This window comes from Komagataella phaffii, chromosome 1, assembly GCF_000027005.1.
Source record: "Komagataella phaffii GS115 chromosome 1, complete sequence".
Taxonomy (NCBI): domain Eukaryota; kingdom Fungi; phylum Ascomycota; class Pichiomycetes; order Pichiales; family Pichiaceae; genus Komagataella; species Komagataella phaffii.
In genome coordinates, this window is record NC_012963.1 from 29,541 (window position 1) to 50,049 (window position 20,509).

The 20,509-nt window shown below is 41.9% G+C and overlaps 11 protein-coding genes across 11 annotated transcripts; 7 read left to right on the forward strand and 4 right to left on the reverse strand.

Moving 5' to 3' along the window:
- Positions 1–299: 299 nt before the first annotated feature.
- PAS_chr1-3_0016 (Multifunctional enzyme of the peroxisomal fatty acid beta-oxidation pathway) lies at positions 300–1,067 on the forward strand (the record flags this gene model as incomplete). Its single annotated transcript, XM_002489307.1, has 1 exon — positions 300–1,067. One exon carries the CDS (start codon positions 300–302, stop codon positions 1,065–1,067), a length of 768 nt encoding a protein of 255 aa, XP_002489352.1.
- A 724-nt stretch (positions 1,068–1,791) lies between these two features.
- On the forward strand, positions 1,792–3,414 carry PAS_chr1-3_0017 (uncharacterized protein; the record flags this gene model as incomplete). Its single annotated transcript, XM_002489308.1, has 1 exon — positions 1,792–3,414. One exon carries the CDS (start codon positions 1,792–1,794, stop codon positions 3,412–3,414), a length of 1,623 nt encoding a protein of 540 aa, XP_002489353.1.
- A 192-nt stretch (positions 3,415–3,606) lies between these two features.
- Positions 3,607–5,811, reverse strand: PAS_chr1-3_0018 (Hypothetical protein; the record flags this gene model as incomplete). The annotated part of the gene is made up of 1 exon (XM_002489309.1): positions 3,607–5,811. The coding sequence occupies one exon, from the start codon at positions 5,809–5,811 to the stop codon at positions 3,607–3,609; it is 2,205 nt and encodes a 734-aa protein (XP_002489354.1).
- Positions 5,812–6,755: 944 nt separating this feature from the next.
- PAS_chr1-3_0020 (Hypothetical protein) lies at positions 6,756–7,919 on the forward strand (the record flags this gene model as incomplete). The annotated part of the gene is made up of 1 exon (XM_002489310.1): positions 6,756–7,919. One exon carries the CDS (start codon positions 6,756–6,758, stop codon positions 7,917–7,919), a length of 1,164 nt encoding a protein of 387 aa, XP_002489355.1.
- A 358-nt stretch (positions 7,920–8,277) lies between these two features.
- On the forward strand, positions 8,278–8,586 carry PAS_chr1-3_0290 (uncharacterized protein; the record flags this gene model as incomplete). Its single annotated transcript, XM_002489311.1, has 1 exon — positions 8,278–8,586. The coding sequence occupies one exon, from the start codon at positions 8,278–8,280 to the stop codon at positions 8,584–8,586; it is 309 nt and encodes a 102-aa protein (XP_002489356.1).
- Positions 8,587–9,224: 638 nt separating this feature from the next.
- Positions 9,225–9,440, reverse strand: PAS_chr1-3_0021 (uncharacterized protein; the record flags this gene model as incomplete). Its single annotated transcript, XM_002489312.1, has 1 exon — positions 9,225–9,440. One exon carries the CDS (start codon positions 9,438–9,440, stop codon positions 9,225–9,227), a length of 216 nt encoding a protein of 71 aa, XP_002489357.1.
- A 545-nt stretch (positions 9,441–9,985) lies between these two features.
- PAS_chr1-3_0022 (Transportin, cytosolic karyopherin beta 2) lies at positions 9,986–12,760 on the forward strand (the record flags this gene model as incomplete). The annotated part of the gene is made up of 1 exon (XM_002489313.1): positions 9,986–12,760. One exon carries the CDS (start codon positions 9,986–9,988, stop codon positions 12,758–12,760), a length of 2,775 nt encoding a protein of 924 aa, XP_002489358.1.
- Positions 12,761–12,826: 66 nt separating this feature from the next.
- PAS_chr1-3_0023 (Allantoinase, converts allantoin to allantoate in the first step of allantoin degradation) lies at positions 12,827–14,812 on the reverse strand (the record flags this gene model as incomplete). The annotated part of the gene is made up of 1 exon (XM_002489314.1): positions 12,827–14,812. One exon carries the CDS (start codon positions 14,810–14,812, stop codon positions 12,827–12,829), a length of 1,986 nt encoding a protein of 661 aa, XP_002489359.1.
- Positions 14,813–15,775: 963 nt separating this feature from the next.
- On the forward strand, positions 15,776–17,290 carry PAS_chr1-3_0024 (Succinate semialdehyde dehydrogenase; the record flags this gene model as incomplete). The annotated part of the gene is made up of 1 exon (XM_002489315.1): positions 15,776–17,290. The coding sequence occupies one exon, from the start codon at positions 15,776–15,778 to the stop codon at positions 17,288–17,290; it is 1,515 nt and encodes a 504-aa protein (XP_002489360.1).
- A 225-nt stretch (positions 17,291–17,515) lies between these two features.
- Positions 17,516–19,060, forward strand: PAS_chr1-3_0025 (Protein that stimulates strand exchange by stabilizing the binding of Rad51p to single-stranded DNA; the record flags this gene model as incomplete). Its single annotated transcript, XM_002489316.1, has 1 exon — positions 17,516–19,060. The coding sequence occupies one exon, from the start codon at positions 17,516–17,518 to the stop codon at positions 19,058–19,060; it is 1,545 nt and encodes a 514-aa protein (XP_002489361.1).
- PAS_chr1-3_0026 (Negative regulator of RNA polymerase III) lies at positions 19,053–20,042 on the reverse strand (the record flags this gene model as incomplete). The annotated part of the gene is made up of 1 exon (XM_002489317.1): positions 19,053–20,042. The coding sequence occupies one exon, from the start codon at positions 20,040–20,042 to the stop codon at positions 19,053–19,055; it is 990 nt and encodes a 329-aa protein (XP_002489362.1).
- Between the last annotated feature and the right edge of the window lie 467 nt (positions 20,043–20,509).

Here is a 20,509-nt window from a genome sequence, read left to right on the forward strand (position 1 = left end):
GAAACAAATTTTTGGAAAAATGCATCCGCTGATATTTGGGTAGTTGCCGAAAGGGTAAACGTAAGAGCCACCATAAAACCAACCGTCCTGGCGTAGAGGTTGAGGCGCACATATAATGATGCAATATTATTTGATCCGGCTACATGCATGGTACATGCAAAATCGATAGTGATGGAAACTGTGAGTTAAATTGATTCTGATGGCTAGGGCCATTGCGTAATAGAATTTTACATAAGAGGGGCCCAAAACCTACATCGTAGCCATTATAACTCAGAATTGAAGTTGTAGTTGGTACTAAAATGTCTTCGCTCAAAGGAAAAGTAGCTATTGTCACTGGTGGTGTTCGAGGAATTGGAAGAGGAATCGCCTTAGAGCTGGCCAAGAATGGAGCAAGAGTCGCTGTCACTTATGTCTCGGACTCTTCCAAGGACTTAGCAGCTGAATTGGTATCACAAATAGATGAGTTGGCAGGAGCTAACTCTGGTATCGCAATTCAGGCAGATATTGCAGACCTGAAGTCAGGAGAATTGGTACTGGAGCAAGTACAACAGAAGTTTGGACAGGACGCAGTAGATATCTTGGTCAATAACGCAGGAACAAGCAAATTCTCTCTTTTGGAAGATTTAACCGAAGAGGATTTTGATCTTCAGTTTGGCATCAATGTCAAGGGTTTGATCTTCTTTACTAAAGCCATCCTTCCTGCATTAAAGAAATCCAAGTCCGGACGAATCATCAACCTTTCCTCAGGTGCTGCAAGGAGCGGACAACTAGGAAGCACAATCTACGGTTCGACCAAAGCATCGATTAACTCTCTTACCAAGGTTTGGGCTACGGAACTTGGCCGCAAGTATGGTATTACAGTCCTTGCAGTTAATCCAGGACCAGTTATCACTGAATTATTCACCCAGTCTCTGGAGAAATCTGGACTGCCAACCCCACCATTTCCGGCTGCTGCAGAAAGATTAGGACAGCCTGAAGATATTGCTGAAATGGTAGGACTGCTGGTTACAGAGAAGTCACACTGGTTTACCGGCGAGGTCGTTAACGTAAATGGAGGTAGATTTTAGGTATCGAATAAACTAATCTGGCTTTTACTTGTAAGAATACTTTTTGATCAGCGCTACTGAGAGCAATCCAGATGATCCACTTGAGTCATTTCGATCAGTGTGCCCTGGTTATCTCCACAGTTTCCTACCACAAATGCTACTATTCAAATCTAAAACCAGTGGGTGACCTCTTCCCCATTGCACTGGCTAGTAGCCCTGCATCAAGATACGGGCCATGGGGGAAAAAGTGGGGGCGTCAACGAAAACTTCACCATAAATGGAAATATTTGTCCGCAATAGTGCTACTTGGCACGTGATAATTTCCCACTGTGGATATCGCGTCCGCCACGGAGAAATTGTATGTGCTACTAGAGATCTAAGAACTAACACTTTGAAAAAAATTACCAAAGATAAAGGACTAAATGCACGTACCCGATGCAGTAATTAAATGCCACTTCAGAGCGGTATTCACTTTCTTCATACGGTAATACTCCTCCGTGTAGTGATATAATAATATTGCCTAACAGGGCAATCGTGGTCCGCATCGTAATCAACTTGATTGAATACCTCTAGGTAGACCCAAGGCAAGGACTTATTAATCAAATGACATATGCCGCCTCAGTTTAAGTCAAATGATTTGTGCAATAAATAGTGATGTCTCCACAATGAAACACACTGAAATATCCTCAATATAAGATCACTTGCAAGGCCACCATAATCTGAATAATCGTGTTAGAAACCAAATATGACTTCACTATCATCAAGTGAACCAGAGAGATATTCTTCTCCAGAAATAACTGAAGTTGGGAAGGGCGGTGAAGTAGTGGTGGTGTCCCGCCTAGATAAGAAATCTAATGCTGTTCAGGATAAGTATGCCGATGAGGTTCTACGTTTCATGGAAGAGAATGCTGCTGACGCAGTTCCGTTGACGGAGGAGGAGGAGAAGAAGTTGCGTCACAAGAACTTCACGTACATCCTGGCAGTTGCCATAATAGTCACGTTGGTCTTGTTTATGGATAAGGCAACTATTGGATATACAACGATTTTGGGTATATACATCGACACCGACGTCGATAAGGGGAGATTCAATAACCTCAACTCAGTGTTTTATGGAGGTTACCTGCTCGCACAATGGCCTGGTCATTACCTTCTACAAAAGTTGCCCGTTGGAAAGTACATGGCTGGAACTGTACTCAGCTGGGCAATTTTGGTTGGACTACATGCTGCATGCAATTCCTATGCCAGTCTGATGGTTATTCGATTCTTCCTTGGAGCGGTAGAGGCTGTAGCTGTGCCCGCTATGGAGATGACTTTGGGTATGTTCCTTACCTCTAGAGAACGTGAAATTGCCCAACCGGTATTCTGGACGGCTGCTGCGATGGCGCCTGTAATTTCAAGTTTCATTGCCTTCGGTTTGTTACATGTTCATGTGTCTATTCAACCATGGAGAATTTTCATGGCCGTTAACGCTGGAATCAGTCTTTTACTTGCTATATTTGTTTGGTTCTTTTACCCTGACAATCCAGCAAAGGCAACTCATCTTTCAACTAATGAAAAAGTGCATTTGATTAAGAAAGTGCAAGAGTCTACCAAGTCTTCTATTGAGCAAAAGGTTTTTAAGAAGCACCAGGCAATTGAGTGCCTCAAAGACCCCGTGTCATGGTTGTTTTTTTTTCAAGCGTTCACCCTCATGCTTGCTAATAGTATGACTTACCAGCAGAACCAACTATTTGTGGATATTGGAGTTACCACGTTTGGATCCTCCCTCGTGTCAGCAGCAGGGGGAGGTTTTTCTGTGGTTCTTTTTGGTGTATCAGCTCTATTGATTAGAAGATTCCCAGGTCAAAGTGGATACTTTTCGGCATCTTATTTGGTTCCATGTATTATTGTTGCTATTGGGATGGTCACTATTCCCTGGGATAACAAGATTGCCCTGCTAGCATGCATGATCTTACTAAACTTTAAAGGTGTCACCTATATCGTGGCGCTAGGTTGGACAACGTCTTCCTGTAGTGGGTACACCAAGAAGCTGTATCGAAATGTCATGTTTATGTTGGCCTATGGTGTTGCCAATATCATATCACCTCAACTATGGAATCCGAAAGATTCTCCAAGATACTATCCTTCATGGATTGTGCAGATTGTTATTGCCTTCTTTCTCAATCTTGTTATCCTACTGACCATCAGAATAATTCTAGCTAGGCGTAATGCCAAGCGTAGAGCTTGGATTGCGGAGAATGGAACTGAAGGTGCCTTCGGTTATGTTATCAACCACGACGACGATGGGAGGGAAATTAAGGAGAAAGTTGATGTTGCTATGCTTGATCTGACGGATTATGAGAATAAATACTTTATTTACCCTCTATAACCCAGAGAGCAGATCTTTAGTTTGTAATTTACTACTTGTTTAGTCATTATATAGTAGCTGTGTTCTTTGATTCAAGACTAAATATTTACATGGTAGCCTATTATTCTAATTACAGTCCAATTATTTACAGAGTATCCCAGCCTATTAGCCAGCCCTTAGACAGACACAAAAAAGTTGGTGACAATTCTTCTATCAATGGTCATTAAAAAACAATTCATAGAAATTATCCAAAGTACCGTTGTATTCTGTTTCCGGTAGTGGAAGGAGTTCAGTACTGACATTCACCGTTAAATGTTCAGTGCTATCTTTGAGCATGTTACGTCTCTTCATCTTGCATGAATCCAAGCCTTTCAATAAAGAGTCAATGAACGAACACTTTACCTTTAAACAAACAGGAATATCTTGTGCTTCGGAAGGATCTCTGCCAATGACGTTTTCCCCTGGAAACTTTGCATTATACCAGCTCTTGATTTTCGGAGAAATGCTACCGGTACTCGTTCCTAGCCGTTGTTCATCATCGTTAATTCGCTCACAAAGTTGTTCAATTGCGTCCAAGTATCTAATAATCATACTAAGAGGATTAGCATTCGCTGTGGTCATTATTTTTGTTCTAAGCTGTTGAAACATTTGCCGGAGGATACTTATATGGTGCTTCTGCAGTATAAGGAACTGGGGATCCAAATGTAGGACGTGGAAAAAACCTTGCACAAACTTAAAAATGTAGAGATTTATGACAGGAATAACTCTGCGAAACTGATCGTATTCAAACTGTGCCAAACTCCCACAAAGGAAACGTTTCACATCAAGGAATACGGTCATTAGGTCCAATATACCATTCACCCCCGACTTTAATGAGGAAAGGCACAGTTTCAGGGGTACAGGACACAAGGCAACCGATTGAAGGGTTAAGCCTAACCTTGTCATCTGACAGTTCAGAATGACAAAGAGATTGTCAAATATTTTCTTCAAATGATGTATCTTGGATGATGAGATTGTCAGCTCTAAAGGAACATAATCATCGACATCAATCTGTCCATACTCTTCGTCCATTATAGGAAAATCGTCATCAAAAATGGTAGCAAGTGAAGACTCAGATAGCCCTGCACCTGCCAAGAGATTTCTAACCTTTAGCTTGTGGTAATTGATATCATAGATGAGTTGATACTCGATCTCAATCGCATCAACAAGAAGATCTTCACGGTCTGAGCTACGAGTCCACTTAAGAGGGAATGCCATCCCTTTGATAGATGACTCGGCTAAGTTTAGCTTTAATTCTGTTTTCAGGTTATTATCCCTCAAAAGTGGGTACCTTTCTTCAAAAGGTTCATGAAACAGTTTGATAGAAAACAACGCTCCAAACCTACAAAACTTAGAAAGTAGGTCACTCCATCTCATTAGTTTCTTGTCCTTGATCAACATATCAAATTTTGCTTTGGGTTTCATATTTGCCGTTGTAGAACAGTCATAATTGGAAACATAGCTGCATAACTCTTGAAAAAAAATGCAGTTTTGTAATTCAAGTACAGTTGACTTACACAAATCATATTCTTCCCCGTATAAAGCTTCTTCAACCATAATAAACATTGCTTCAACATTGATGGAACTATCTAACGAGAGAAGATTCTGTATGAAAAAAAATCTCTTGAAAAGATCTATCTGAACTTCTCTATCTTTCAGATAAACATAATTGGTGAAAAGTGGATGTTCCAAAGGCAGTATGTTGAGAATTCGGAACAAAATGGCTATAATCAAAAAAAGATAACCCTTGAAACGTGTCCATGTGTTATTTTCTTCCGCATCATCTATTACTCTGCAAAGCTCTGAAAAAGTTACAGGAAAGCTAAGACTTGGGACATCAGCAAAAAGGAAATATTCGTCAATAAGAGTTTTTACTAACTGAATGTTCTTCTCCTTATCTCGCACGAACTGTGGTAACATGACTGGGTTTTCCACTCCTCGGGGATACTGGACCACGGAAACCAAGCTACCTGAGAGTTCAAAACTATTTTCAAGAAACATAGATTCACATTGGTGAGAGAACAAGATACTTTTCTTGATCTCTGATATGCCAATCCGTGAATCAGACGACGCGGACATGGGAAGTGAACCGGAACTAACACTTGAGAACCTTGATAAGTCTGGCACGGATAGATCTTCTAAAGATGAATTTGATTCAGTTTTCTCAAGATCGTTCGTTGATGGGGCTGAGGATCGGGACATGGGAGATGTTTCTGGGGACCTTATCAATCTGTCAAGGCTCAGGGACCTGAACTTGTCAGGGTACCCGCAACTAAGACCCTTCAATGTGCATTTCGAACAGGGATAGTTTCGGTCGCATTTGATCTTGCTCTTGCGACAGTTATGACAGGCCACAGGGAACCTTCTATACTTTGGCATTGCACCTAATAGCTACGTAAAGTAAAGCTGAAGAGAAAGTATAGCGGGGGCATATCAAGGTAAGACATACGCCTCCATTGCTCGAAAATTGAGCGCATCTGTTTACCTAAACATCTCAAACTCTCCTAACTTCTAAACTCTTGCTAAAGTTCAGAGAATCGGTTTTATGTAGCAACAACTCACTCACTAAAGCAGGAACCTGTCCTTGGATTCAATTCATGGGGCTGGAAGATTTTTGGCTAGGCTTTTCCTCAAACGGTCGAATATTGACATTAGGGCTCCCACAGGCAACATTTGATTCACAAAGCACAATTCGTGAACTTTTCGTCATTAACAATAGGCTCAGACTTTTTGGGAATCCAAGAATATCATACGATACAATTTTGAAGCATTGCTAGTTTAGTGCGTTGAAGTGAACAACAGCCTATGAGATCATGACTCATCTGCATTTCTAACAATAACTTTCAGGAGCCAGTGGGTGAAAACTTTTCTCCACAGAGACAGTCAAAATCTGTTGAACTGGCGCTGGTCACAATGATACTATTGGCCGTCTCTTACCTTTCGTTGCCTGGATTCAACGAAGTAGTTAGATGCCTATTGTGGGGTACCTCATGACTGGACGGCTTTAAGTTCGCGCAATCCCAACACTTAAATCCGAGAATGGGATTATTAGGATCCAGCCGTTCGTTCAAACGCTTACTTAAATGAACGTCAATAACGTGTTCGAAGTTATGCACAAATGCTTAAGCTCAGGATCCTCTTTGAGAAACAAAGTTTTTCAGAATAGTCCCCATCCATTTTAATCACTATGAAACAAATTCACCAGAAAAAGAAAGTTTTGTCACTCTTCAAAAGACATGATACATCAGGGATAATCTGACAGCTCACATAGCGTAGAGACGCAAAAAATTCTCACTACAAGGTCGAAGTAATTCCAGTCACCGATGAAGTTTGTGCGTGGCATCTTGGGGCTGTTCTTTATTGCTTTAGTCGAATTTGGATCTTGCAAGGTCGTTGTGAAACAGAATTCACTCGATGCAGAGTTATTAAATAGTACCATTGGTTTTCTTAAAGTGTCTAAACTTGAATATCCAGTTGCAGAATGTCAAGATTTGAAGTTGCAAAATATGGCCCGTTGCAGAGATGCCCTGGAAGCATACCCTCATCTTTCTCTCTTGTACAGTTTTGGCTCCTTTATGGTAAACCAACAGAAGGAATCAAAGTCATTGGATGCTTTTGAAGATTTACCGTTACAGAAAGATTTGGAAAACTGGAGGGCATTGTTTGACGGTGCTTTGAATGGACTCAAGATCACTTTGATCGATGTTTCTACAAATTTCAACAAGATGACGGACATAAACAATTCTCTGTTGGAAAGCTATCAAGCAGTAATGTTCAAGTCCTTTCAAAAAATGATAACAAGTATACAAATGAAAAACCGCAACGTTCTTCGATACCTCTATCGATTCAATAATGTCATCACTGATATAGACTATTTCAAAGATCGAGTGGGAAACTCTACGCAGGAAACTTTGGAGAGGTTGTATCAGATGGAGAATATTCCTGATACAGACGGAGTGACCAAGGCAACAAAATACCTGAATCGATTCAAGATTGATGTCTACCAACAAATCAATGATCTTTTACTGTATCTACGGGAGATCAATGCAAACCTAGTTACCCTCTCAATTACTCTCAATTCCCACATCGAAAGATCGTTACTCTTACTAAATCAAGAGAGTATTTATAATGAAGATATTGCCCAGTTTGAGGGTTTTTTGACAAATTTCACAAACTTGATGGAAACCAGTCTTGAAGAAATGGAAAAGCTTGAGCAGTCTACGGTTGAAGTCAAAGACTCTTTTGGACTGTTATCGCAGTTGTCACTAACTGCTAACACGTATTCCTATCTTAATCTTTCAGATTATTTAAACCATCTGTTTGTGATTCTGATGAACAAATTTATGAAGATTTTGGTTCTATTTTCGGCGTGGGTAACTACATATTTTGTGAATAAGGGTAGTCTGATGGACAGGATGCAGTCAGCTCATATAGGAGCTATATCTTTTGCTTTAGGTGTGTGGATTGTAGGTCGGTGTTTTGAGTGAATGACCAGTGTTACCCCGGACTTGGTAGTTAAGTTTTATATAACCACCCTAAAAACGTGCAATTAAGAATTCGTAGACCTATAATTATATGAACTGGCCGTGCAGGTTACAAGTTTGCAATACAGCCCTTAATCCTCTGGAATCAGCATCTATCACAACATTCATCTACAGCCAAAGAAAGTCGGAAAGCGGTGCCAATTTGTGTGTAACACTCTTTTGACTCAATTGCTCACCCGTTTACCCAAGTTAGGATAGGTTACTAATCTGCCGGTAAACAGAACAAATTCATAATTGTGTAATCTGGCCCTTGAGCATATTTGTCGTACTAAACGGTTCTCATATTTACACTGCACGAAGCATGCATGGATACGCTCCCTTAGATGATTTAAACTTCTGCGCCTATCAAAAATGCGAATATCAAGTGATAGGTGCTGGATGTTTAAAGATATCCGAAGTATTCAATGGGTCTGTTTCTTATCTACTGGGAATTCACTCCGATCTTCTGTTCCAGAAACGAGTTGAGACCCTATTCGTTGATACTGAATTACAGATAAGAGTGTTTATCGCTCCGAAAACTTCCGATTTATCAGGAGCCTATGAAGGAACTATGATATCTAAGGAGGCTGTGAATGTGTCAATTATATCCGTGAATTTATTTGATCCGTGAAAAGACAAAGCGGTCCACGGTTCGTATCTCTTATCTTAGAAAAATTATGTTCCAAAATCGGATTTTCCCGGAAAAGACCCCAAAACCAATTTCATCGTTGCCCCTAAATTGCAGCATTCTCGTGATTACTCTATAAGCCCAGTTTAGATAACCAGGTACCAGTTGGCTATCTTTCTGTAGATGACAGCGTGCCTATGCATGCGAAGTGTTCTTTATCAGCAAATGAGGCTGGGAGACAACCTAAATTATGAATTTGGCACCTCAACATTGTGGGGTAGAACAATTTGATTGCTCTTGATTGGCCAGATGTTCTAGACGAGGTTGATTTGTTATCTTCGGGGCACAATGGAAAGGCATTACTGATAAGTAGGCATCACTAGAAAACTTCAAAGTTGTCGTGATATTAACTCAAGTTATCGCTGTGGCTTCAACAGTTGAGACATCAGACTTGAACTGTATCATTAAAAATTACTCTAAAGACGTTTACAACACTGCTAGAAAACAGTCTACACTGTTTGAAGCCTGGCTGTAGTCAACCAGGTTTGGACTATATGAAATAGGTACCGTTCAAAGCTTTCTATTTAAGGCAGTATTCCTACATATATAAAGGAAAAAATAAAGTACCGTTGCGGCCATATCTAGCAGAAAGCACCGTTTCCCGTCCGATCAACCGTAGTTAAGCTGCTAAGAGCCTGACCGAGTAGTGTAGTGGGAGACCATACGCGAAACTCAGGTGCTGCAATATTTTTTCGATTGAAGTATGGCATCAAGCTTGAGTAATAATTCCAGGCATCTTCTTTTCTGGTGGTCGTTGGTAGTGAATCGATGGTGACGATTACCGTATCATTCAGCATGAGGTCAATCTATTGGGCATCAGAAAACAATAAGAGTTGATACTTCAAGAAAGCGATCTAGTATTAACATGGATTTTACACCAAAGTCGAATATGATAGAAAGGTGGGGGGTGACAGTCACGATGAAGCCTCTCTAGATTCTGCGCTAAACATCCCGCATTGAACGTGGATGTCTAACCGAGTAAATACACAGTTACTCCCTAGTGGTCAACGTCAGCCTTCAAACCGACAGCTCCTGGGTCGATCTATTTATATGGAAGGTGCTTCTTTGAACGGCATGCGCGGCGCCTAGTTAAGTAACTGGACTCTCCGCGAATTCCATCTACCTCATCTTTCGCGACTAATATTTTTTTATAATTTTTTTTCTTACTTCAGATTTTTTTTTTGATAGGTATAATCAATAAACTGTCAGTCGTTAAGGGCTAACTTTGTTTCGGTATCAGTTTTGGGTGAAAGTCTAAAGTGACACAACTATAGTATTGATAGACAGTTTTCTTGTTGTGGCTGTCGAACTTTCTTTTTCAACAACATATTGAACTGCCAAAATGTCATATTGGACCCCCGATCCACAGGCTGTCGAACAGCTTCAGTTGATATTGAATGGGACTGTTTCTGGTTCTCAAAGTATCATTGCAGAGGCTACCGAGGCCCTGACGCAAGCGCGTCAACAACCCGACTTTGAGAATTATCTACTGCACATACTCCTAAGCAATAATGGCACAGACTCTCAGATTAGGGCATCGGCTGGGCTAACCCTAAAGAATAGTATCATGCTCAAAGAATTTGCCGAAAAGCCAGATAGTGTTAAACACCACATTTTGAATGAGATACTCAAGGGTCTAGTGGATAGTGACTCTTTAGTGAGAAACATTACTGGTAATGTTGTCACATCTCTATTTTCCCTGTTCGGAGTCAAAGGCTGGCCACAAGTCCTTGTCCAGCTGCTAGATCTTGCCTCTAGTGAGGGACAAGAAAAAGCTCAAGAGGGAGCCATTAACGCTTTAGCCAAGATCTGCGAGGATTCCTCGGTGGATCTAGACAAAAGCTACAATGGTGAGACACCTTCCGAGTTTATAGTTCCTAGGCTATTACAGCTCATGAACTCTCCAATTCCACGCGTTAGGGCCAAAAGTGTCACTTGTATTAATCTCTTTTTATTGATTAAAAGTTCTGCTATCATGAGTCGCTTGGATGAATACATGCAGAAATTGTTTGTTTTAGCTACTGACCAGGATGGCAGTGTTAGAAGAAGTATCTGTACTGCTTTCGTGGACATCTTAGACGCAGATCAGATAAAACTTCAGCCTCACTTGGACGGCGTAATAAACTACTGTCTACACTCTGTAAATGATCAGGATGAAGAAGTAGCCCTGGAAGCTTGTGAATTTCTTCTCGGCCTCTCCACTTCGTTGTTGGATGAATCCTTGTTGGTTAAAAAGTTACCACAGATTATCCCCACTCTGCTTAGCAAGATGGCATACTCAGAATTAGATATCTTTTTGATTGAGAATCAAGATGCAAAAGATGATGCCACTGAAGCTGATAGAGATGAAGATATCAAGCCACAGATGGCCAAAAGTAAAAACAGCAACCGTGCTACTTCTTCGAAAAAGGAGAGAGATACCAGCCAGTTAGAAGACAACAATGATTCTGAGGACGACAGTGATGACGATGATGGATCAGATCTATCTGAGTGGAACCTCAGAAAGTGTGCTGCTGCTACACTTGATGTACTGGCCACCAACTTCCCCCAAGAGGTGTTAGATATTGTTTTCCCTATTGTCAGGGAGCGTATAATGTCTCCGGAATGGCCTGTCGTTGAGGCTTCGTTGCTTGCTTTAGGTGCCATTGCAGACGGTTGTATTGACCTTGCAAAACCTCAATTACCTGAATTAATACCATTTTTCGTTGAGAAGTTGAAGGCTCCGCAACCCCGTGTCCGTCAGATTACTTGCTGGACTCTTGGAAGATATGCCCAATGGGTTTGTACTGAGGCTGGATCTGGAGGAAGATATGGAGCTTACTTTTTGCCCACCTTCCAAGCTATAATGACTTGTGCTCTTGATAATAAAAAGGTTGTTCAGGAAAGTGCTTGTTCGTCCTTGGCCAATTTTGTTGAAGCTACAGACCAATCAATGATTACGCCACTAGTTGAGCCTCTTTTGTACCACTTCCAGCAATGTTTCAAGACTTACCAGAGGAAAAATTTGATCATCCTCTATGATGCTGTGCAAACTTTTGTGGAGAAGGCAGGTGAAATGATTCAGGCAAACGAAGGCTATATCAGTTTACTTCTTCCTCCTCTTATTGAAAAATGGCAACAATTCAGCGATGATGACCAAGACCTATGGCCATTGTTAGAGTGTATGTCCACAGTTGCTGCGTCTTTAGGAGAATCATTTGCTCAGTATGCTGTTCCTGTGTACGAGAGAGCTATCAACATATTGCAAACCTGTGTTGAACAAGACCAAAGATGTCAGACTAGTGAGCTGATAACTCCGCCAGAGAAAGATTTTATAGTCACATCCATCGATTTGATTGACGGTTTGGTTCAGGGATTGACTACTCATAGTGCTGAGCTCATTAAGCAGTTCAATAGCAACGAAAGGAACTTGATGCATTTGCTGCTGATCTGTTTTGAGGATTCTTTTGACGACGTCCGTCAATCCGCATTTGCACTGCTTGGAGACTTGTCTATTTTTTTGCTGAATGACATAGTCAAACCATACTTGCATCAAGTCATGATCTGCATTGACAATGAAATCAAACACCGTAACTACAACAGTAACGCTGTTTGTAATAATGCCACTTGGGCTTTGGGTGAAATTTCTATGCGACTTTCCAAGGAGGAAATAACGCCATATCTTCCTAGTTTTGTCTCGCTGTTGATTCCACTCTTAGAAGCTTCAGATATGCAGAGTACTGTCCTTGAAAATGCTGCAATTACCATCGGCCGCATGGGAATCTCTTCCAACGAAGCTCTTGCTCCCTATGCTAATGATTTCATCAATCAATGGTGTAAACTTATGCTATACTTGGAGGAGAACGAAGAAAAAGAAACATCTTTTATTGGAATGTGCAGGATATTATCAGTTGATCCCAGGAACTTGGTCATATCGAATAGACAGGCCGGATTAGCAGGACTCACTAATTTTCTCCGCTGTGTGTTATACTACGAATCTCCTAGTGAAGAACTCTATAGAATGTTTTTCACTTTGTTGAATGGATTCAGCGCTTACTTCGGTTCTGAATGGAACGTGATAGTGTCTGCTTTAGACCAGCAAGAGAGAGATTTGCTTCAGGCACGGTACAACGTTTAAAAAGTATATAGCTGTATAGTAGGAATGTAATATGTTACAGGATTCATATATAGAGGAAAAAAGAAATCAATGGAATCTTGGTTCCAAAAGCAAATCTCCCATTGGGATGGTAGATACCCCCTTACCAAGAGCGTAGACCGAGTTACCCCTAAGAATTGTCTCCACAACTCTGCCGCTAAAATTGACACCATTGTAGGCTGTGAGTTTGTTTTTGAAGAAAGTTTTCGCAGTCTCCACAGTATACTCAATATCAGGATCGAAAACAGCAAAATCAGCATCATAACCAACAGCTATGCGACCCTTGCGATGATGTAATCCAGCCTGCTTGGCAGTGTTCAGCGAAGTCCATTTCGCAATTTCTGTGAAGGAAATAGGCTCATCCAGTTTGCGACCTTCTGTCCACAAGATAGGTAATCCTAAACCGACCGATGCAATTCCTCCCCAGGCAGCAAAGAAGTCACCATTACCTAGGTCTTTCAAGTCCGGCGTGCAAGGAGAATGATCCGAAACTACGGTGGTAATGACGTTCTTGCGTAAAGCCTGCCAAAGAAGCTGTCTGTTGGATTCTGTTCTAATAGGTGGACAGCACTTGAACTCAGTGTGACCATCGGGAATGTTCTCGGCGGCAAACATTAAGTAATGGAAGCAGGTTTCAGCGGTTATTTTCAATCCATCTTCAATGGCAGCACGTAACAGTGGAACGGCCTCATGGGTTGCCAGATGGACAATATGTAAAGGAACTGTGGGGTTCTTTTGAGCGCAAGCGATGATCTCTCCAATTGCGGTAGTTTCAAAAGAGTCTGGTCTGGATGCCAAAAACGAAGCGTATGCTCTGGAATCGACAGTCTCCAGCACAGAGTCTTCAACTGCTGCAATTGCTAATGGGGATTTCGCATTGTACTCGTCTGAATCTTCATCGTATATGACGAATTGACCGTGACGGGCTTTCCTCTCTAACTCTAGTTCTCGTTCACGTTCCTGATAGTATTCGTTGGTGAATGGTTTGAGTTCTGGAGACTTGGCCAACCTTGCGGCACGGCCATAGATTGGCTCTGACGAAGCCAGGTAAGGCGATTTAGCCAGAGCTTTGGCCTGTGAATCTGTCAATACCGAATGATTGATTGAACGAGCGTGGACATGGGGGAGCTTGCAATGAGAATGATCTTCTTCCTTGGCGCTTGGCTGCACGGCCTTTCTAAGAAGATCTTTGACTGGAGCGGGAGCCCGTTTAATAAAGGACTGTGACATTCCTAGGTCTAACTTTTCAATGTCATCGTGAAGTAGATCTGAGCAAGATTTTGGGGTATTGGATACATTTGTAGAAGCAGGGGTGGTCAGCTTGGTTCCGGAGCTGAATCCAGATTCCAACGAAACGGAGCTGGAATCGGAATCACCAGTTACGCTGTCAACGTTTTGAATCCTATCGGCTCCTTTTGGAGAAGAAATTGAGGCACATGGCTGCATCTCATCGTGGAACATCAATATCGTGTGCAGACCCGAGACCTTCTCCATGGCTTTTTCAATGTATCCGATCGTGATGGCCGGAAACTCTTCCACACCCGAATCAAGCAGGAATCCTTTGAAGCCACGAACACCGGCATGAACCAGAGGCACCAAATCCTCTATATTGTCGGGTACGAGACCACCCCAGAAACCTACGTCGCACCAACACTGGCCCTGTGCCGCTGCGATCTTCAGATTCAGGTTCAACACGGTTGTGGTGGGTGGGATCGCATTCAAAGGCATATCTACCACGGTAGTCACACCTCCCGAAGCAGCCGACTGCGTCCCTGTTGCAAAGCCTTCCCACTCCGTCCTTCCTGGCTCGTTCAGATGTACGTGGGCATCGACCAGTCCGGGCAAGATCACCAAGGGTGTCAGATTTCGATAGTCTGAGGGTAAAACATTGTACGCCTGGAGTAGCGGGTCCGTCGGAGATAGGACCTTGTTGATTATCTCAATTATTTTACCATTGTGAAGAGAGAAGATTATCGTGGCAGGGATGACCTGTTCATCGATGACCACCTTGGTAGAGGATATAGCTCTTGACATGGTAAAGTAAGGAAGAAAGGTACACAAAGTCTTCTGAGGTAAAAGGAAGGGTTAAGATGGTGGAGCGCATGAAGAATTTTTATTTCTTGCATGGGACATTAATCATAGATAAGAGATTGGAGGATTTGAACCTAAAAAAAAAAGTAAAAAAAAAAAATACTGGAACGTCTTATCAGATATGGAAATACCCGAATTAGATCACAAAAGATCTCTACAACTCTTCTACTAGAATTGCTGATAAGCGTACAAAGTAACATTATCTCCTGTCACTTCAAAACAAGGTTCGAAACAAGGTATAGATAGTGGGGTTACTTTGTTTCAGAACATTTCCTCCATGGCATGTTAACTGTCTGGAGAGCCGGCGCATTTCGCCGACAGCACGGTTCAGAGTTTAGTGGTGCATACACGACGGGATACAACGCTTCAGGATTTGTGTTTTGCAAGACTGGAGGTTTCAGCTTAAAAGTCGCGCTTCTCCTATTGTTTCCACTATGACATCGGTGGAGATAGCAGGAAGACATTATGGGGGTTTCCAACGGTTAAGTGCTGTGCTTGGAAAAACAATCCAGTCTGTAATGCAAGTTGGGATATATGCTCTATAGTGTCCTTGGCTTCTATTGCTCATTGCTCTTCTGTCTTCAACGTGGTCAATAGAGAACGATTGATTCATCTAGTGGTACCCTGGCTTGTCTTCCATCTGGGACCGTCAATTAGCTCGGAATCACTTGATAATACTCATTATACCAATTGACATCCAAACGCAGTCTGGTAATGCTAACAGTTAGATTCTTTTGGCTGTTCTAGCCCTCTTTTGTATTCTCTTCTTTCCTACCAGCCTCAGAGTTTGCTCTCTCAATATGGCAATCCGCCATATATGCCGCGCGGCTTTCTTTTGCTATTTCAGTTTGCCCTATCTAGTATCAAAATTCCCCAGGATATATAAGTTAAGAAAAGCCCTGGTAGATGAATTCTCTCAGTAAAGCTGCCAAAATGTCCATTAGTTCCTTAGCAAGCACATACGGCATCAAGAATGTCAACCTCCTGAGAACCCAGGGTTTCATTGACGGCAAATGGGTAGGCGATAGCACTTCTACATTTGATGTCACCAACCCTGCAACCGATGACTTATTACTCAAGGTGTCCAATTTGACTGTTGATGATGCCCACAAAGCCATAAAGAGTTCTTCGGATGCTTTCAAAAGTTTTAAAACCACCACTGCCCGTTACAGAGCAGATATCCTAAACAAGATGTACCATTTGCTAATGGACAATGTCGATGACTTGGCTATCATTTGCTCTCTAGAGAACGGAAAACCGGTCGCTGATTCCGCCGGTGAGGTCAAATATGCCGCTTCCTTCTATCAATGGTTTGGTGAAGAGGCACAACGTTTAACGGGAGATGTAATCCCCTCCAACATCCCCTCAAACAGAATCATCACTGTGAAGCAACCTGTTGGTGTTGTGGGAATCTTGACTCCGTGGAATTTCCCTCTTGCTATGATTTCCAGGAAGGTTGGAGCTGCCATTGCAACCGGTTGTACCGCTGTGGTCAAGCCTGCATCTGAGACTCCATTGTCAGCCCTTGCCATGGCATATTTGGCACACGAAGCTGGATTGCCTAAGGGTGTTTTCAACATCTTGCCTGTGGACCATGCGACTACGAAGTCTATAGGAGAACTTTTCTGTGAGGATGACACCATTAAAAAAGTGTCCTTCACTGGTTCTACTGGAGTTGGAAGTGTCTTGATGACTCAATCCGCTAAGACTTTGAAGAAGCTTTCGTTTGAGCTCGGTGGTAACGCTCCATTCATCGTTTTTGAAGATGCAGACATTGACAAGGCTGTAGAAGGGGCTTTGATATCTAAATTGAGACAATCAGGGCAAACCTGTGTGTGTGCCAACAGATTGTACATCCATGAGTCAATTTACGATGAATTTACAGAAAAATTGGTTGCAAAGGTAAAGAAATGCAAACTGGGCAATGGTCTTACAGAAGGCACTACACACGGACCTCTCGTCCACAGTAGAGCTGTTGATAAAGTTCAACAACATGTTAAGGACTGTTTGGACAAAGGAGCCACTCTTTTGTTAGGTGGTAAAGTAAGAACCGATTTGGGGCCAAATTTCCATGATTTGACCGTCATTGGCGATGTGACCCAAGAGATGGCAGTTGCACACGAGGAAACATTTGGACCATTGGTTCCTCTCATAAAGTTCAGCTCCGAGGAGCAAGTACTAGAATGGGCAAACGACACAGAATTTGGTCTTGCTGGCTACTTTTTCACCAACAACTACTCACGAATCTTTAGATTGGGTGAGCAAATCGAATGTGGTATGGTTGGTATCAATACTGGTGCCATCTCTGAGGCCGCTGTACCATTTGGTGGTATTAAGCACTCCGGTTTTGGTAGAGAGGGTTCCAAGTACGGTGTCAACGATTACATCAACATCAAGACCATGGTGATTGGAGGACTCTGAACTCGCCGTTCATTTTGTATAGTTTGTTTATTTAAGGAGGTTGACTAAAATTACGATATTTAATATAGAGGATAATTATTGCTAAGGAAGATTTCGGAAGTTCCATTATCTGTGCTCGATTTAATTCACCTTCGGATGTCTACTCGATATCCTTCCACCAGGAACCTCTTGGTATAACACGCTTTGGTTTCACCTTCCAGTGTCTTTTCAGATCAGCTGATAGTTATGGATCTGTATGAGCAATGTCCGAGCTCAGAACTTTTGTTGAACGAACGATTTGAGCCTTTGCTGACGGTGCTGACTAAGGCGTGGATACTTACTTCTGATATAGTCATTTCCTCCCCACAAGACATACACAAACGTGTCTCCAATTTGACAGGGGGAAAACTGACTATATCGCTGAATGAACTGATAGTATTTAGAAGTCTCTTGATGAAGGAATTGAACTCGCAAATTGAGTCCAACTTGGTGAACTTGAACACATCAATGCTCCAAGAGCAAACACTGAAGCTGAATGATTTATCTTTTACCACGGGAGATGAATTATTGGATTACTATCTACGGGGAGAGTATGACGATAACGTCGTTTTGCCCTTGGGTTATCTGATAGAAGTGACAGGAGGCAGTTCATGCGGCAAATCTCATTTCCTGATGCAATTTTGTCTTACAGTGCAGTTACCGATTCAACTTGGAGGCTTAGGGGCCGACCTAGAGGCGCCAGAGTCTGAACGAACTAACGAGTGCAAAGCTGTTTATGTTTCCACAGAGGGGTATATGGAAACTAGACGGTTAAGTGAAATGTGTGACTATTATGGAAATATCATGACAACCAATGGAATTGCTGATTCGGATCTGTATCCGTCAACCTCAAATGTCTTGCAAATTCAGTGTTCAGATTTAGAAACGCAAGACCACATTATTTTTGTACAGCTTCCAGCTTTACTAGAGAAAGAATCAGGAAAGGTGAAACTGATCTGCATAGATAGCATTTCGCATCATGTAAGAGTGGAATTCGAAAACCGATCATACCAAGAGTCAATGGCTCGGAATACTTATCTTTACGACTTGAGCAGACATTTGAAACGGCTGGCAAAACAGTATGAGGTTTGCATTGTTTTTAGCAACCAAGTCAGTGACAAGCCTATTACTAAACTCATTAGTAATGATCGACTTGCCCTAGATTATCAACTGGGCTGGATGAGCGGCTGGTCCAACGAAACTATCCTGTATAGACAAAACTATCAGGATGATGATGGAGACGCAGACGCTTCGTTCACGTCAAGTAGCAGAAAAAGAGATTTCTCAAGTATGACTGAAGAGGACTTTGCAGATGAGGAAGATGACGGCACCAAAGAGGATACGGACACTGACGAGAGAAATTTCACTCTTCAAGATGAATTATCATTCACAGAACAGATCAAACTAGACAAGCATGAGTATCTATTTGGGAATGAAGTTACTAAATTAAAAGAGACCAAAATTCCTGCTCTTGGGTATTTATGGAATACATTAATTGATGTGCGCATTGTGTTGTTCAAAAACAGCAGACCGATAATTGATGAAAATTTAATCGATAGCATGGCTTTTGATTTAGGATTATCAGACTTTAAAAACATCGATCAGCTAAAAGAAAACCGAATGATGAATGAAGGGAATTGGGCAACAGAGAGATGGTGCAGACTTTGTTTCAGTCCATTCAACGGGTATTCAAGTGATAAGGTCCAAAGATTTGAGATCTGGAAAGGTGGTATAAGGGGGGTGGTTAACTAACCTGCAGGTCTTCCGCAACAATAGTGTTGTTGTCATCCTCATCATCATCCTCTTCAATAAATACATCAGGATCTTCTTGATTAGGATCGTCATCGTCGTAAGTGAGATCATATTCTTCATCGTTTAGATTGAAGTTCCCACTAACTTCGTCTAGAGTGCTTACTTTGGAATTTCTTCGCATGGGAGGGGAGTATTTGTTCTTAATAGTGGCCTTGAGATGCAGGAACGCGACCCGTTTCCGTTTCTTATTAAAGATGAACCACATTAAACACCATAGCGTATTAGGCTCTAAGTCAGCCAAAACTCCATCCTTGGGTTCCAACGCGTAAATGGAGCAGTCTTGAATGTCCATATGGGAATTGATAGTCTCCCAAATCCAGTTAATATCCTTATCACCATCGTCTATCTGATCCTTATAGCCCAAAGACAATACAATTGAGTTGAAACGGTTCATCATGGAATTTGCAGAGTCAACTGCTGTGAAGTAGTCCGGCGTCAATGAACTAAAGTCATGGTCGGGATACGACGCGTTCAGTATTCCTATTAGGTACGAAAAGATTTTTCTGCTATGTGTGGAAGTTATGGGACCAAATGGGGTCTCCTCGTCATACAGCGCGCTTTCGTTTATGTCAATATTCTCCAAAGACTTACTCAATGTAGTTGCTTGGTGGTGGTTGAAAGACTTTCTTTTCAAAGTTGGTTTCACAATACTAGATGAGGAGGCCCTCCGGCTAAACCGCGTCTGAAAATCAACATTGTCGGTTATCCTGGAAGCTGTGGGCGGAGAGTGAGACATGTTCCAATTCAAGCTTTCCTGCAATATGTCATCTAGATGCTTATCAATCGTTTTATATAGTTTCTTGTCCGACCCCACAGGCTTCGTCGTGAACAAATCGCAACCGCCACGAACCGAATAGTCAGGAGTTTCAAAACAGAGAGCCTGGTTAACCAGCTCTATATCAATTTCATCAATGAACTTCATTGTAGTGAACGTAGCATGCACAGTCTGTGCTTAATTATCGAAGAGCTTTGTGGTAGTGAGTTGAAGATTAGTTTTATTGGTCGTCCACGAGGGTGGTATGTTTGATGGGCGGGCGCGACTGATGATAAGATATGCTTATGTAAAGCATTGTTGATGCCAGCCATCCGTGAATGCTGAGAACCCGAAGCATGAAAACACTCTGCTCGATGTTGGATGTCTCCCACAGAATAAATAGGGAGATGGAAGATGTAGACGCATATGAAACCTTGTCTCGCACCAGCCGATATGGGATGGTTGTTGATAACAGTTTCAGTAAACCCCCTTATGATGTAACTTTATTATTTGCATATGCAGAATATGATTCTAGATCATTTTACCGCCATAGCAATTTTATTCAGCTTTGGCCTTCACGAAATTCTTTTACGCTTGCTCCTCGTCATCCTTGCTTATTGCGGAATGTAACTATT